The 16,373-nt window shown below is 42.4% G+C and overlaps 2 protein-coding genes and 2 long non-coding RNA genes across 4 annotated transcripts; 2 read left to right on the top strand and 2 right to left on the bottom strand.

Moving 5' to 3' along the window:
• The first annotated feature begins 7,932 nt into the window (after positions 1-7,932).
• LOC133900127 (uncharacterized) lies at positions 7,933-8,576 on the top strand. The gene is made up of 3 exons (XR_009906513.1): positions 7,933-8,140; positions 8,322-8,405; positions 8,496-8,576. It is a non-coding gene; the product is annotated as an uncharacterized LOC133900127 (long non-coding RNA).
• A 200-nt stretch (positions 8,577-8,776) lies between these two features.
• Positions 8,777-16,012, top strand: LOC133899912 (uncharacterized). Its single transcript, XR_009906462.1, has 3 exons — positions 8,777-9,092; positions 15,597-15,643; positions 15,821-16,012. It is a non-coding gene; the product is annotated as an uncharacterized LOC133899912 (long non-coding RNA).
• Positions 10,057-11,727, bottom strand: LOC133900799 (hydroxyproline O-galactosyltransferase GALT5-like). The gene is made up of 3 exons (XM_062342045.1): positions 11,507-11,727; positions 11,377-11,419; positions 10,057-10,517 (listed from the first exon to the last, which is right to left on the bottom strand). The coding sequence occupies exons 1-3, from the start codon at positions 11,672-11,674 to the stop codon at positions 10,411-10,413; spliced, it is 318 nt and encodes a 105-aa protein (XP_062198029.1). The 5' UTR covers positions 11,675-11,727; the 3' UTR covers positions 10,057-10,410.
• Positions 12,477-13,511, bottom strand: LOC133900980 (protein argonaute MEL1-like). Its single transcript, XM_062342278.1, has 5 exons — positions 13,438-13,511; positions 13,147-13,209; positions 12,844-13,067; positions 12,670-12,743; positions 12,477-12,584 (listed from the first exon to the last, which is right to left on the bottom strand). The coding sequence occupies exons 1-5, from the start codon at positions 13,509-13,511 to the stop codon at positions 12,486-12,488; spliced, it is 534 nt and encodes a 177-aa protein (XP_062198262.1). The 3' UTR covers positions 12,477-12,485.
• Positions 16,013-16,373: the final 361 nt, after the last annotated feature.

The raw sequence follows: 16,373 nt of genomic DNA, 5'->3' as shown, positions 1-16,373 counted from the left end.
CCCCTTGCACTTGCGAACTGGTATTTTTCCATGATGAAGAATTATTGGAGTTGCCACGGGTATGACGACTCCTATCCCCTTGCACTTGCTTCTCCGCTTTGCAGGCATAGTGGAAAAGTTCATCCAATGTATCATACCGGTGAAAATCGAGGATATTCTGTATCTCCTTGTTCAAACCACTCAAGAAATGAGCCATTTTGCATTGTTCTCCTTCTCTATGTTGGCTCGTATCCTACCAACTTGCAGCTCTTGATAGTATTCTTCTACAGAGTTACTTCCTTGCCTCAATCTCTGCAACTTGTTAAGCAAATCACACTCAAATAAGATGGAACGAATCTGGAACGCATTACCACTTTAAGCTCATCCCAAGTGATAGGTGCATCTGGCCTTCGCTTGATCAAACTCCACTAGTCAGTGAACTCACTTGTAGCAGCACGGCCAATCTTCAGGATACTCATGGCAGCCAAACTTTTGTCTCACAGGCATCTCCCAATCCAAATAAGCTTCTGGGTTGTACTTACCATCAAAGGAAGGAATGGTAAATTTAATCTTACCCAGAGCATCACCTCTCCTATCATCATTATAGCGGGGTGCATTGCCTCCATTAGCTCCCATCTCTCTTCAATTACGTACAAGACATTGCTGATCACGGAGTGGCTCATCTTCTTCATGATCAGTCGCTACAAAATTATCAAGTATCTCCTCACCGGCAGCATGTTGAAATGCAGGATTCAGATTTGCTCTTGGGTGCGGTGGAGGAACAACAACAATGTTGTTATTTCCTCCTGCTCGGACTTGAGGACCTCGTGGAGGTGGGTGTTGTCATGGAGGAGTCCTCTCAACTTGATCAAGTCGCCCTTCGATCCCACCGATACGATTATCCAAGCTATCAAGACGGACAAGCACCTGGTCAGTTAGCATCCACTAGAAAGTACTGGCGAACGCCTCCATTATAGCTTGAGAACGCGGGGACAATGGCACAACTGCAGGTTGTTCAACCACGTCTTCGTTATTAGCTATTCCATGACGGGAATGATTTTCAGAACCTCCAGTTCCTGCCATTGTCAGTGAAGACAAGGACACAAATCCCTACCAGACTATGGTATGTGTGTATATGGTACTCTCGAAGTCAAAAATCTTACCAACCGAAACTCTTACCCTTCTCAAAGATTGCTCGTGTGCTGCTGGTTTATGGTAATTTTCAACAGAAGTCAGTAAAGCGATTGCAAGGTACCAGAACACGTGATCAGTGGCAAATTTGTGGAGCTCTAGGAGGGAATAAATTTGTAGCAAGAGTACGCAATCAGTAATTCCAGAAATTGCACCAATTGAAAATCAGTTCGTAACTAGCTGCTAGCCTAAGTTGCTGATCAACAGGGGATATGTATATATAGGCTAGGAACAAGTGGATATGAGTGTACACAACAGTGCGGTCCAGATATCCAATTCTAGAACTTGAAGGATCAAGGATAGCTAGCTGAATTCATATCAACACCTAACTGGACAACAAACTAGTAATTGGTTCATAATTTTTTTGTCCTTTTTTTTGTCTTTTTTTATACCAGCCTGCAGCACAGAGGAATATAAAAATCACAGTTGAAGTTGAACCCTAACAAGACAACAGCAGGTAGGGTAAATTGCAACACGTGCAGATTGCAAATACCGATCCAGTCACTGCCAAATTTTGCAGGAAGGCGGGTTTTTGAGTTATGAATCGAACGGAAGTGGTTTGGATGGATTTGAATCTCTTGATCGAGAGATATTGAATATTTGGTGCTGGCTGCATAGAGAAAATTTCAGGCCGAAACAAGACATATTAATTTCAGAGATTTTTTTGATAATCAAGGATAACGACCAGCAACTAGGCACTACTAGTACGGATAAGAATTCAATTAAGCAAACTGAAACTGACAGATTGAAAGCAGCAAAGAGCTAGAAATTGAATGTTTTTGTAGGGTATTTCTGGACTATAGATAAAACGAGAAATATTCAAACAAACTAAAGAAAGGATGAATTCCTACCGGCAATATAGGCTCTAATACCACCTGATATGTGCACGCCTCGATTTAAGACGCGCACAAATAATTGATCCTGATCTTCCATCATAGGAGAAATCTAATAACTTGAGTGCAACGTTGACGAATGGGAGGCTAACCATGATCCATTCGTGACCAACAACCTCACAATCACTACATCACTCCTCAATTGACTACCAACCGTGTCAAACACAATTGGCATGTTCACGAAGAAAGGCTAGAGCAATTCTAGGAGAAAACGCAAGAGCAACAACCAAAGAATCACCCAATGATGAATGATTTAATTGGAGAGACTCAATTGTTCATAGTGACTAGCAGCAACACTAAAACAAAATAACATCAAGTCTGTCTTTCCTCTTCCCCAGCCAGCTAACAAATACTAGATGTTTTCCCTTAGTTTGGGCGGCAGTTGTCTTCCTGCATGCATAAGTATGCATGTTTCCTTTTGCTGTCATCACCAAAATAGCAACCACAGCAAGGATGGTGCGGCAGATCAAAATCAGTTGCATGCATGCACATAGTTTCCTTTCCATTGGCTACACAAAAATAGGAAAGGCTGATTTATTTTTCTTCCTTGACTTTCTCACGCCAGCAGTTGTGGGTGGGTAGTATTATTATCTCTCCTTGTTTGCTTGGCTTCCATATACAACCTCAAGCTCTTTATTAAATTTTCCTTCACATGTAAGAACAACTAAACAATAATCATTAGGTAATATCATGTGTCCTGTAATTAGATCATTCATTTTCCCAAGGAACATGTTCACCTGTTGTCCAAGACGACACACACGAGCTCATGTCATCATGCCTGACACAATAGTTGGTTGCTCCATGTGGGCGCTAGCGATGTCCGCATCATTTAGTATTGAACTAAAACGAAGTGGTTGGAATGAGAATCAAGACGAGATATTCTGTAGCATATCTTCTAGTAGCTTATCGGGTTAGTTCTAGTTTCCTTGCGCCGCCATGGTGACCATTTGGTTCTAAACTTTTGTGTTCTTCATGAAATCAATCGATTGTTGGGATCCTGCATCAGGGAATCCTGACAAGGGTATCAGAGCTTAGCTCATCCTTGGATATGGACTAAATCTCGTTTTTGGTGTAGGATGGAGTGGTTGCTTGAGACCCGCTCTATAAAATTCCGACGTCCGTAACAGATCTTTAGTCTGAGAGGAGATGGCGGGACAGCAAATTCAGACTCAAGTTGCGCAGCTTGTCTGTGTGTAAAATCCCTTGGTTGATCTCCTTTGTAAGGTGGCAGAAGGGTCGATCGAGGCAAAAAGTGAGGGTTAAGCCTGAATTATCCTCAAAGACCGGTGGATGGTCAAAACCCGCACCCAGAAACTTCAAGTGGAGATGGGTTCGGGAGATGATGATGTCCTGAAGCAAGAGATACAACAAATCAAGGGATATATCTTTGAGCTAATGGCTTTGAAAAGGGAGATGCCCTCGCTTAAGGGAGAGTTGTTCGAGATCAAGCAAATTTTATTGTCTTTGGGGCCAAGTTTAGTCACACGTTTAAAAATGAACTCTGCAACACCAGTATCAGCAGAGGTCACAACTACTTTGAACAATCAGGTAAATCCAGTCACTGCTCCTGCACCTACAATAGCTCTAGCACCACCAAGTAGTAGTATGTCCTTTGGAAGTATGTGTTTAGGAGGAAGATCTGGAGATTCGAGGGACAGGCATGTTAGTACTATTGGGGGGTATGATCCTATTTACACATATTCAACTCAACCTGTTGTCCCAATTTACCCTGAACCTACAGTCAGATATAGGGGATTTGAGGGAGGCAATAGTGTCTAGTGCTTTAACCCTTATGGGATTGATCCAAGTGTTTTGGTTGGGAATGGTACTGTAATCAGAAATGCTGAGGGAGAACCTGGTAGTAGAATTGCAGCACAGGTGTTACCCTACACTATGGATAGGAGCATGCATTTACATGCTGAAAGCGGTTCACAACCTTATGCAGAAGCTATCGTATGAGGTCCAGAGCTATAACTGCAGTTGTTTGGTGGTGAACAACTCTTGAGCTGGTTGAGACATTGTTAGAAGTCCTTTGAGGTCTCTGGTACTCCTCTTTCACAGTAGGTTAATTTAGCCACAACCCATTTTTTGGGGAGTTGAGAGATGGTTCAGTGGGTTAGGGATCCCATGGAAACATATCAATTGGACACCGCTATGAAGGATGATTCTTGACAAATTTTAGAAGTGGCCACTTATGAAATAGTTTCTAAATTCTAGAATCGCCAGTAGCTAGGCTCTGTGAATCGCTACATTAACAAGTTTGAAGAATGTATATCATATTTAAAGAGAGACCACCCTTATCTCCAAGAAACATTCTTCCTGAGTTGCTACATTGGTGGCTTGAAACCTTCCATCAAGCACAGTGTCACATGCTATCAACCTAGGAGTCTACTTGAGGCAATTTTGGTATTCTAAACATTTGGGGCAATCAATGGCTGCTAGGAAGATTTATCCCTCAAATCAATCTAATACGTTCCTGAAGAACAATGGCAAGGCACTGGTGTCTAAGGACAGAAACAACCAACCTACTAGCAGAGATAAGAACAAATGCTGGTTCTATCAGGAGCCTTGTTCACAACAGTACAATTGCAAGGTGAGGAAAATGTTAATGGCCTTGGCTCTGGTTGAGGGGAATGAAACCATTGACGGAGATAAGTTGTTTGCCTTGGCACTAGATGAGGAAAAGGGATATGGAATAGATACTACTGATGAGGTATCCCTAAAACTGGGTTCACTACTGCTCCATAGGGAGAAAAACCTAAAAGTACTCAAGAGCAGCTGATGCATATGTCTTCAAATGTTGTAACTGGAACCTCGAATTCCATGACATTTTCCCTGATTGGAGACAAGAAGGCTATAGACCCGGATATTGGCAGCATAAACTTTTTTATAGATTATGAATTTGCATTGAAGCATGGCTTTAAATTAAGCTACATGGAAGCCAAGAAGGTGACAGTAGCAGGAGGAGGAGAATTAGTGACAATACCCTATTCAATATATGAGGAGAAATTCAGCGGCACATTTAGACTCCTTAAACTCGGGAGTTATGATGTAATCCTAGGGGCAGACTGGATATATGAGTACAGCACCATTGGGCTTGATCTGCAAAGGAGGATGCTTACTATCACAAAAAATGGTCACCATTTGGTTTTTCCTGACTTTACTGCCCCCAGTGGCAAGTGCATAGTAAATGAAATGAAGCTATGTAAGATGTACAGGAAGTGGGTGACAGGTATGTGATTCAGGTAAAACACATCCAAGAATTAGAAGAAGGGAATGTACTGGCCATTCCAAAGGAGATAGAGGAACTATTCGAGCAATATTCTGATTTGTTTGGAGAGCCAAAGGGGCTGCCACCCAAAAGAAGCTGTGATCATGCCATACACTTAGTTAGTGTTTGGTTGGAGAGTGAGGTGGGATGGGATGATTCTATTCATATATTTAAGAATGGGATGATTTCATTCATATATAGATGTTTGTTTGGTGGGTGGGATGGAACTTTGGGCCCACTATCAGCGACACGTCCCACTCGGGACGACTGCTTTTAGCCTTTTTTTTTGGAACGGATCCATCCTGAATCTTTGAAGAATATCCTCTAATTCAGAACCATCTCATCCCACTGAACTCCAACCAAACAGCTCAAAAACAGGATGGATCCGCTCCGTCCCACCCCGTCCCACAAACCAAACACTACCTTAATACCAAGGGCAGCATCACCTAACTTGAGACCTTATAGAGTACCCCATCAGCAGAGACAAGCTATGGAAAACATCACCAAACGCATACTCAAAATGAGCAGATCAAGCCAAGCCTTAGTCCATTCTCCTCTCCAGTTGTCATGGTCAGGAAAAAGGATGGCTCTTGGAGAATGTGTGTTGATTATAGGCATCTAAATTACCTCACAATCAAGAATAAGTTCCTATGCTAGCCATTAATGGTATTCTTAATGAGTTGCATGGTGCCAACCTATTTTCAAAGATTGACTTGAGGTCTGGGTTTCACCAAATTTGAATTGTTGAAGAAGATATACCCAAAATTGCATTTAGAACTCACCTTGGTCATTATGAATATATAGTCATACCATTTGGCCTTACCAATGCCCCTGCAACTTTCAAATCCCTTATGAATCAGGTATTCTCTGAACATATAAACAAGTATATATTAGTATTTTTTTTATGACATTATTGTATACAGCAAAAATTTAGAGGAGCACCTTATCCACTTGAGATGAGTCTTAGATGTGTTGAGAAAGGAGATATTATTTGTCAGGATGAGTAAGTTCCTTTGGCCAGCCTCATATTGAATATCTTGGGCACATCATTGATGAAATGGAGTCTCTACTGACCCAAAAAAAATTGGATGTCTTGCACTGGCCAAAACCTGAGAATGTGTCCTAGCTGAGAGGCCTCCTTGGCCTAATTAAGTACTATAGGAGGTTTGTTAAATACTATGGGAAAATCTAAAGACCATTGTTTGATCTTTTGAAGAAAAGTGAATTCAATTGGCAGGAAGTTCACACTATCACTTTCGAAAATCTGAAGAGGATAATGACCACTTGCCCAGTGCTGACTCTACAAAATTTAATAAAACCTTTTGTGCTGGAAATTGATGCAAGTGGCTTAGGCATATGAGTTGTTCTTATGCAGTCTGGCAGGTCCATTGTTTATCACAGTAAAACACTCATCAACAAAGCAATGGTTCAATCAATATATGAAAAGGAAGCTGTGGCAATTATTGAGGCTTTGAAGAAGTGGAGGCCCTACCTTCTAGGGAGTATTGTGATGATCAGGACTGATTAGGAAAGTTTACAATATATATCTACACAGAGATTGACAGGAGGTATTCAGCACAAGCTCTTACTCAAATTGATGGAGTATGACTACAAGGTGGAGTACAGGAAGGGAAAAGAAAATCTAGTTGCAGATGATTGTCCAGGATTTCCAGGGGACAGCAAGAAGAGAGACGTTTAGCTATTACTGCCAAACAACCTGAATGGGTGAAAGATATTCAAAATAGCTATGTGAGTGATGATCACTATCAGCAGACCATTGTTAAGCTGAATGGAGGAGTTGATCCCTTGGGAGTATATTCTGTAATGGAAGGATTATTAAGATACAAGGGAAGAATATATGTGGGTAAAGGAAATGGTATGAGGACTAACTCTTCAGCCATTGGAGGATATTTTGGTAGAAGAGCCACTTACTAGAGAATTAAGAAAGTTTTCTTCTGGCCTAGGCTGAAATCTGAAGTTGATCTCATGATTAAAGAGTGCTCAACTTACCATATCCCTTATACTTAAAAGTATGTAGTTTCCCTTCCTCCCAAGTCAATTTTTTCCGCTTGTAACTTTCTTCCAGTCCTTTCCATGTGCCAATAGGTGGACTCATGCCCAGCACCCACATTCCATTCCCTGTCACTGCATTACCATGCCAAGGTTTGGTGTATCCCCACCCTCCCGCGCCACCCCCTCCCACCGCATTGGCTTCCGCTCGGTTACCTCGCCACGCCTCCAGTGGCACCTCCTCCAACAACCGCGAAGAGGTTTCTTTTGCCGCTCCACCCCCACTCGCTGACATTGGCGGTCATTGTGTCACCTCCTCCTCGCCACCACTAGGGACCGGGACACCAGCGGTAATCGTATCACCTCCTCCTCACCACCGCTAGAGGCTCTGGCGGGATCCCTCGCCATCGACCAGGCCGCTGACCCAGCCATAGCTCAGATCTCACTGCCAATGGCGGGATCCCCTAGATGCCCTCCGGTCACCGGACTGGGTTACACCGCTGCCACGCCTCGATGATGTGGCCTGGCCGACATGGCTTGCCCAGAAACCGACTCCGCAACCAAGCTAGGTGCTGCCCCATTTGCCTGACGATGCACCCCGTAAATCCCACCAGGGCCGTAAATTCTACTTAGCATCTCCAATGCTAGCTCTACTCCTCTTCTTTGACTAATGAATTCGTGGCCAGCTCCCATAGGAGCACTATCAGGCAACAGTAAGCGGTGCGCATCCTGAACAATTTCGGTCAGCAGGCGATAAGGGAGCATGGCGTTGGCATCGATGGATTGTGGAATCAAGGTAAAATAGATAGAAAACTCCACCTGTTCTGTAATCTTACGAGTGACTTGTTGATTGCCTAATTTCCCTTCTACGTGCAGATCCAAGACCCTCAGAAGAGGAGGATGTGATTTCTGCCTCTAATTTGTAGCATCAGTAGTCGATCTGAAAATTGACACCGAGATTTCAATGATTTTTGCAGGTTGCTAGGTGGACTGCCATGGCCGTGATGGATCCTTTGTTCTGAGGACTAATTCATCGCTGGAGGCAATTTGGTTGCACTGCAGTATATGTTCTGTTCCTCTCCTTTCTTGTTATGTTACATGGGTATTTATCATCATTGATGGATTTATCATCAATTGAACATGCATTGCAGCGGCGGTGGCTGCTCACACGACAGCAACATTTAGCATTGGCACGGGCAGCTCTATTAACAGATGAATCGGACGTGCTTGAGGCAAACACACCATTGCTCTTGAATATTTTCTGTCTTTCCTTTTCATTTGTCTGTATCCTTACCCAGGTCATCGTGAATATGGTTTAAAATATTTTCTGTGTAGTTTGGTATGGATGTTTCGACTGAATATTTAAGTGCTGCTACTCCCTTTTCCCCCTCCTTTCTCCATCACCTCACTCCATTCCCCTACTGTACACTTTCTAATCCATTCCATCTCTTTTGCAGCTTGCTAAACCTGAGGGCGAACTGAAAAGCTCCTTAAAGAGGCAAAGTTTAGGATTGAAAATGAGGGCATGGAGGTGGGGTGGGCAGGATTAGGCAGCCCGTCCTCGTACTTCAGCTCGCCTGTCTCCGGTGCTACCCCAGTAAATAGCCACGGTGAGTTACCTCAGATTGCCTGTCTCCAATGCCTTGGATGCCGCTGTGCATTCCACGATCACCAGCCCAACGTCACCTCTCTCCGACAGCCTGACGAGAAAGAACCAGGTGGCGGTCCTCATGCGAAAACCGGCAGAGGTAAATCCCTCTCTTCATCTCTCTTGATTTGTGCATGGATCTGAGAAAGCTCAGCGATGATGACCTTCATTTGTACATGAATCTGCCACACTCAACCTGATGGCACTTTCGTATAGGCGTGACAGTGATTGATGTATTTATAGTGCTTGTTGGATGAGCTCGTTTGCATGTTCTTCCTATTGCTTGCATGTGCTGAGTGGATATATGATTTGCCATGTTTTTTGTCGCATACACATGTTCTGATAATTTAGTGCCTCTTTCGTTACGTTCCTTCTATTCTGTCCAAACATCTAGTTTAGTCTTGCCTGGGTAAAAGTAATTACTTTATACTTACCTGTAAATATATTTTGTGATGTCATTTGCACATCCCAGATAAAAAGCAAAGTGATTCTTTTTTATATTGACTAGTGATAGATGCGCTGGTCCCGAACTTTCGATGAGAGAGGTAGATGTCAATTTAGGTGGAATGGACATTGACGATCCGACTACACCGTCCAAGAACGTTGCGCCTTAGCGATCGATACACCAACTCCAGAAGTTGTTTGTGATCTTTCGGAGCACGATCAACCTAACCACGAGGGTATTTGTTCCTGCAAGCAATCGAAGAACGAGTAAGAACAAGATGAACAAGCAACTTAATTGCGAATATAGATGAAGAGCACAATATGAAAATAGAAGTGACGGGGTTCCAAAAACAAGTAATCGAGCGGTCTAACCGACACGCGCGTTTACAAGGCGAAGTAGTAAAAGCTAGATCTATTCTATCAGAACTCAAACCCTAGAAGAGGATGCGGCTGTCTATTTATGAGATAGAAGAGGAGAAGTTTCGGCCAAAACACAGGAAGCCGAATTGGACTCTAATACAAGGCCCAAGTTTGATTCGGACTGAAAAATAGATGCGACTCTCTTTAACGATTCCGGATAGCTCAGGAGGAATTTTGAGATGAGGCTGGATCCATCTGAAAGTAGACGAAATTATCTTTCTATCAAGTACTCATGGGCCTCGAGAATCCTTCGGAATCAACAGTTATGGCCTTTATCATTTTCTACTGTCAAGAGGGCCAAATCCGAATTGAACTCACCTCCACTTATATACTTGGGCTTGTGTGGTTATTCTCCCTGGTTCCTAAGGACAATAAAATCATCACAATAGTTAAATAGTAATCCATTATTATAAATATTTGTGGGTAGCCCTAAGAACAAGTTCACCTAATGATTAAGTTGGCGTGCTTGTGCTCGCGTTATTGATCCTTCTATCACCTGTTCAGCGTATTGTGTGGTAGGAGGAATGTGTGTATCCGTGGAAAGTATGTCCTCATCAACTAGTTTTTTGCCCATGCGTTGCAACGGGTGGCAAAAATTTCCCACTACATATGTTATTGACTATCTCCTTGATTCCCCACTTCAGGCATTTGTCCTTCGAGTCTGCAAGTACACAAATTGCCAAATCATTATCAGATGGAAAGATATTCATAAATGCCCGTGCGTTTCAATGGAACACAAAATTTTTCATGAGATAACATATTTCCTACAAGAATCAATAAGAAATTCATACTCATATTTGTCTAACTAAAATGTAATAGCCAAATGCCCTACGTTACAACGGGAAAGCAAAGATAGCACTAAAATAATAAGTTTTGTGATTGGATCACAACCCAATTTTGAGATGTTGACATGCTTTTTCTGCTTACACACGTAGTCGCGTTCCAATAGATGTTACGTGATTCTTTTGATGTACTCATAACATTTAGAGCTTTGCACTAAAATGCAGTTGATTTAAAGTAAAAGGACGAATTCCACCATGCGCTACTCCTTTCTTCAAATTAAGATTTTCTAGGAATATATGTGTTTACTCTTATACACTTACTTATCAATTAAGCTTTTCAATGTATGGCAGGGGAATGTCTATCATGGTGCTTTTCAGTCAAAGTAATAAATACACAAGCGACTATCATGTGCTCACACTACCTGCAATTATAATAAGCATTCTCTGGCTAGTGTAAACTAATATTTTTGTGGGATAGAGGGTAAAGTCCATTTCCATTACCAGGCAATGTTATTGACAAGACCAGCAATATCCATTACTGCCTATCCAATTTAATTAATCAATCCTACATGGTTTCGCTTCAATTCGAGGATCCTCCGATCATTAAGAGAACTCTATGTCAAATTGGAAGGGCGGCAGCACTAAGCATGGAGAGATATAAACTTTTCATGTTGTATTCCAATTAGATTTGCATGTTCACAGTCAACAAAGATTTATGAGGCTTTATGGTGAACTTACAGTGCGGTAAAGAACATCTAGTTGCATCATCAAGAGAGTAACCCTGTCGAGAACATCAGCTGGCCACAATTAGCAATGCATACCTTCACGACTGCTCATCAAGATTTATGAGGCTTTACAGTGAACTTACAATGCGGTAAAGAAATGAAGTGACATGCCGCCCATCAACATTGACATGGTAACCTTCCAAACCAGCTGTTAGAGTCATAGCAAATAGCTTGCCTTTTGTGAATGGGTATGGCCAACTGATGTAGACATCCTTTGGCCTACCAATCAAACGTTTCACCCACCATTTCATCTTTGACTCCTCCGACTTGTTGTCATCATCCTGAATCCATTTCTCGCACTTGAGTCGCCATCAACTGAAAGAACAAAGTGACATGTCGCACAAAACATGCCAATTTTGCAAAGCAAAGTTCAAATTCAAGTTGAAGCGTTTTCAAATAAATTGCAAGGAACTGCATTACTGACTGTTGTAAATGAAAAAATCTGGAAACAAAATTTTGGTCATTGTCGTGGTGATCACTACTTCAATGACTCATCAAACATTCTTTATAGTCAATTGGTCACAATCGTTGCGAAGTTGGACAAAGCTGGAACTATCTGGACATATAAACTCTAGGATATGAAAACAAAGCACACGTAACTAAATGAAAATTATTTTCGTTCTTCTAATCAGGGAATAGAAAAGAGGAAAAGAAGTTTAGGTTCCCAATGAGAAGTTGATAAGTCAAACTCTACAGCTCCAAAATGCGGTTGCAGGTCGCTTTGAAAAATTAAAGACATCACCAACAGGTCAATCACACCACATTCTCTTGACACTGAAAAACAATTCTAACTCTTTCTAGAATTGTCCACCCCTAAGTTTGTACCTTTCGTGCCCAATTCCACCAAGCTACACTATTCCACGCAAATTACGACCACTGAAGGTGATAGTCTTCCAACTTTCCTAACTAACAGACCAAGAGATTCATATCCATACCAACCTCAATCTATCTCTATAATTCAGATTCACCAATTGACATTGCACGGGTGCAACAAGCATAGAGGTAAACCAAGAGTAATAAACAACTGTCATGTGTGTGCGCCCGTATGAGGGAGAGCTGAACTTACATGTAGCAAAGATTGTTGGTCAATGACTGGAGTGCATCAGCTGTAAAATGATTCTCATCATAAAGGACATGGTAATGGGTGGGCCTGCTAGTCCCCTGAAAGAAACATATTCAAAAGCACTCAATAACAGAAAAAAAATTGTTCTAGAAAAAGAACTGCACATAGGTAGCATGTGGTTACCTGGATGCCGGCATGACTACATAGGTAGAAATCAAACTCAGTAGGATGGCAAATCTTTTGATCAACCACAGTTCCTACAGCACCAACAAAGCAAAAAAATACACCCAATCAGCAAATGACTCTAGAAGCCACAGATATATGTTCTCAATAACGTTATGACACCAAAAACCTAACCAGGAAGAATGTTTCCACTTCTGTCAGTCATATCACACCTTCCATGAACCTCAGGAAAAAGCCATGTATGATGCCTTTTCTGGACAACCACAAACGTGACTGGCGGTAGATATCCCTCTTCCAAAAGAGGCACAAGCCTTGAAATAGAAAGGGCAAAAACCTTTCTGATGGCATCCATTTCATAAAGCAGAACGTGGCTGAACTGACCCTCACTTACACCATCCCTATATAGGAGAGATCAGTCAAAAGGTTTTATTCAACAAGAAAAGAGATGAACAAAACAACAAAATCTAGCACACATGCCTATAGAATATTATCCTCTCAGGCCTTCGGTTTGTCTTCCTGCGAAAAGCAATCAGTAGCTCCCTGTAAATAAGAGCATGTCAATTCCCCAGTTAAACCATATGACAACTGATAGTCATCTCCAATAAAACACAAACTTATCTGATCATGCCACTATTTACAGTATGTCCCTTATGTGGGTCTTTACTGACAATAAATAGATCTTCTATTATCTCTTGTCGGTGTGGTTGAGCAGACATAAGACCTCTGTACTTGGTGATTTCTGGCCAATCCATTGATTCCACCACCTACATGAATTCAATGTAAAGAATACAACCAAATGATGAGCAGGAATGTCCACAATGATCACATCTGTACGAGCACATCGTACGACTGAATAATGATACAGAAATTGATAGTTATTAGAAGAAACTTACAACAGCAATGGATGTGCAGAGTCCTTTCCTGGTGGGGGTGTGTGACATCAGCACCAAAGATAATTGTTGGAATTTCTGACACAAATGGCATGCCATTGCGTACAAAGGCTCGCTCAAGAATAGTGTTGTGCCCTCCGACCTATTTAAAGCAAAGAATTGTTACATACCTGTAAGAAAGAACCAAAACTAAAACATTGAATATAAAATATAGAGACCTTGACATTGATTTTGAGTGCAACATTTTCCAGATACTGCTTGTTTGGCCTGCTAGCATGCTTTGGCAAGAAACATTGAGATATGATTCCAATGTCAGTCTCCCAAACTCTTTTAATTTTCCCTGCAAAAGTAGGCACATCATGTATATAACAAAAATCCCAAAGTAATTTCAAAGTTCTGTATGACCCAACCAGTAATACACATACTGTAAGAACCACTAATATCAAACAGAATTACAATTAGAAGATGTAGCTGGTTTCCCATTCCCTGTTTGGCAAGCATTTGTGTGGCCCTCCTATGTACATCTCTCAAAGAATTCTCTATATATGTTACAGTTAACTTGTTATCAACCGCCGTCGGATTGGGGTTGGGTGCGGGGGTGGAGGTCCGTGAGGTGCAGCTTGGCGGCGGTGAAGGCATCGGCGGTGGTGGTGGCATTGGGCCGCGGGAGGAGGAGGAGGGAGGAGAAGATCGGGAGCGGAGACAGGCCGGGGGAACGCCAACTTGGCGAGGCGGCCGCTGGAAAATGGGGACGTGAAGGCCGCCACCGCCTCGAGCTCCCGGCGGTGTGGTGCTGGATCGGGAGGAACGGTGAAGAGGAGGAAGCAGAGGATGCTGAGAAAGGCAACAAGGGAAGCTCGAAGAGGACGACGATGGCGAAGTATCCGGTGGCGGTGAGGAGGCCCGTGTGGAGCAGGCACTTCTTCCACGGTGCCGGTGGCATCGTGGCCTGAACGGTGGCGGAAGGACGGATCGGGGAAGCACGGATTCCCCGATCCGTCCTCCCCGATCTGAATTCTACATTAAAGCACAAATCGGGGAGGATGGCATCTCCACCGCCGGGGTTCCAGGGAGTGACAGCGGGGGTTGCAGTATTGGGGAGGTTGTGCGAGGGATTGGAGTGGAAGGGGAGGGGCAGATGAGGGCTGCGGTGATGCATGGATTGTACCAAGGAGTGAGATTGGGGCAGGGTGAGACGCGCGGGGAGGGGAGCAGTGTGATGAGGGAGCGAGATATGCATGACGGACAGAGGACGCAGGCAGAGGAATCGTGGAATCGACAGAGGAATCATCCGAAGCGGACGAATCACATCTTCTTGCTTTTTTAAGTATGATGAGAGAATTAAGATTTAGAGTGAACATTCAACCTCTAACCTTACTGTTCTATAGTACAAAGAATTATATGACGTTTTCACTATGAAAGCCTTTATCTTTTCAATCTGTGATGGAAATATAAACTCTTTCGAAATTTAGTTGGCACTTGGACTATTTAGTTGTTCGGTAGAGTGGTGAACTATGCAAAACTGAATTTCAGTCCTTATTTGTTGGAAAAAGTAGTTTGGTACTGTATTACGAAGGAACAAGCATAAAATTGTTTTGCACTACAAAGTACAAGATACTTTTTTCCACGGTGAAACACTTCATCTTTTCAATCCAGGACTTAAAACTATACACATTTAGTGGACAATGATTTAGTATGGATGGTTTATTAAGTGCTTAGCTTACAGTTTACCATTTGAGAATATAAGCCTTAGCAGTACATACATGACTCTGAAGAAGTTATTGAGCTGGTTACTCCATCTGATATAACTTTATTGACTCCATGTTAAGATTTTATAAAAAAAAAATCCAAATTTTGTTTCTAGATTTTATCATGGATATCCAAATTTAGCTTTTCACGACTCTATGGTAGCATTTTTTGTAATTCTTTTTTAGGAAAGCTATAGAAGTTACATCTAATTTAGCATTTAGTTTCTAAATCTATTTTACCAGTGCACCAATTGTTATTTTAAACTAGCTAATCCATGGGTACTTGTAGGCTAGACAAGTGCTGCACTGAAGCCTTGTAGAGCTGATTGCAAATTGGTGAGTTAAGGGCACAGATTCTGAATCCATTATACATGCTTTGGTGGAGTTCATAACCACTAGATGAAGCATTGGAGTATCATGAAGAATCTGCTAGAACCTAATTACATCCTTATTCCTAGACTCATGATCTTATATATCTGGACATTTATTCTAATTCCCTCTCTGGATTGCAAGAACAAGCGCACATAGTGAGAACTTGTTAGCGGGAGACAGGAAATTTTATAGGCAAAAGACACTACCTTTAATCTTTTATGGTTGAGAGCGTGGTTGAAGGAACAAACCATAATACATAATCATCATTCTGGTGCCAACAGCAGGTGAGATGCCTAGAGTGCAACATAGAAGGGGTCTTCTATGCGGATTCTTCTCAAGGTGCATTGGGTGCTATTCTGATGGTTATGGTTCATTCAGAGCAGTCGAGATGTGCTTGTAGAGATGGTATCAATCTTGTCTTGCAACTTGATGCTAAAAATTTGATTCACTTAAGTGTGTATTTCAGTTTTTGACATGTACAGTTACGTTGGCTACTGGGCAAGATCTACACCTTCAACGAGGGCAACTACACACCATGTGACGAGAAGCTCATGTGGCAAGGATGGCATGGTTCAGAGGAGGAGATCAGAGCGGAGACGCATGGCAGCGGCTCTGATCTGGTGGGCATGTGTGGTGGCGAGAGCTGCGCTCAAGCAGCTTCGGTACAGCACACGCGCACGCACACACTGGGATC

This window comes from Phragmites australis, chromosome 19 (assembly GCF_958298935.1).
Source record: "Phragmites australis chromosome 19, lpPhrAust1.1, whole genome shotgun sequence".
NCBI lineage: Eukaryota > Viridiplantae > Streptophyta > Magnoliopsida > Poales > Poaceae > Phragmites > Phragmites australis.
This window is presented reverse-complemented; position numbering and strand designations above follow the sequence as displayed.

Bases quoted from the DNA above. Each gene is read 5' to 3' on its own strand.
- LOC133900799 (XM_062342045.1), bottom strand. From the start codon at position 11,674: ATGAAATGGTGGGTGAAACGTTTGATTGGTAGGCCAAAGGATGTCTAC. The intron at 11,420-11,506 runs GTAAGTTCACTG...TGTTCTCGACAG, and splicing joins CTTCATTTCTTTACCGCATT to GGTTACTCTCTTGATGATGC. The intron at 10,518-11,376 runs GTAAGTTCACCA...GTGTACTTGCAG, and splicing joins TAGATGTTCTTTACCGCACT to ACTCGAAGGACAAATGCCTG.
- LOC133900980 (XM_062342278.1), bottom strand. From the start codon at position 13,511: ATGTGCTCGTACAGATGTGATCATTGTGGACATTCCTGCTCATCATTT. The intron at 13,068-13,146 runs GCATGTGTGCTA...TCTCCTATATAG, and splicing joins GAGAGGATAATATTCTATAG to GGATGGTGTAAGTGAGGGTC. The intron at 12,585-12,669 runs GTAACCACATGC...TGTTTCTTTCAG, and splicing joins GTAGTCATGCCGGCATCCAG to GGGACTAGCAGGCCCACCCA.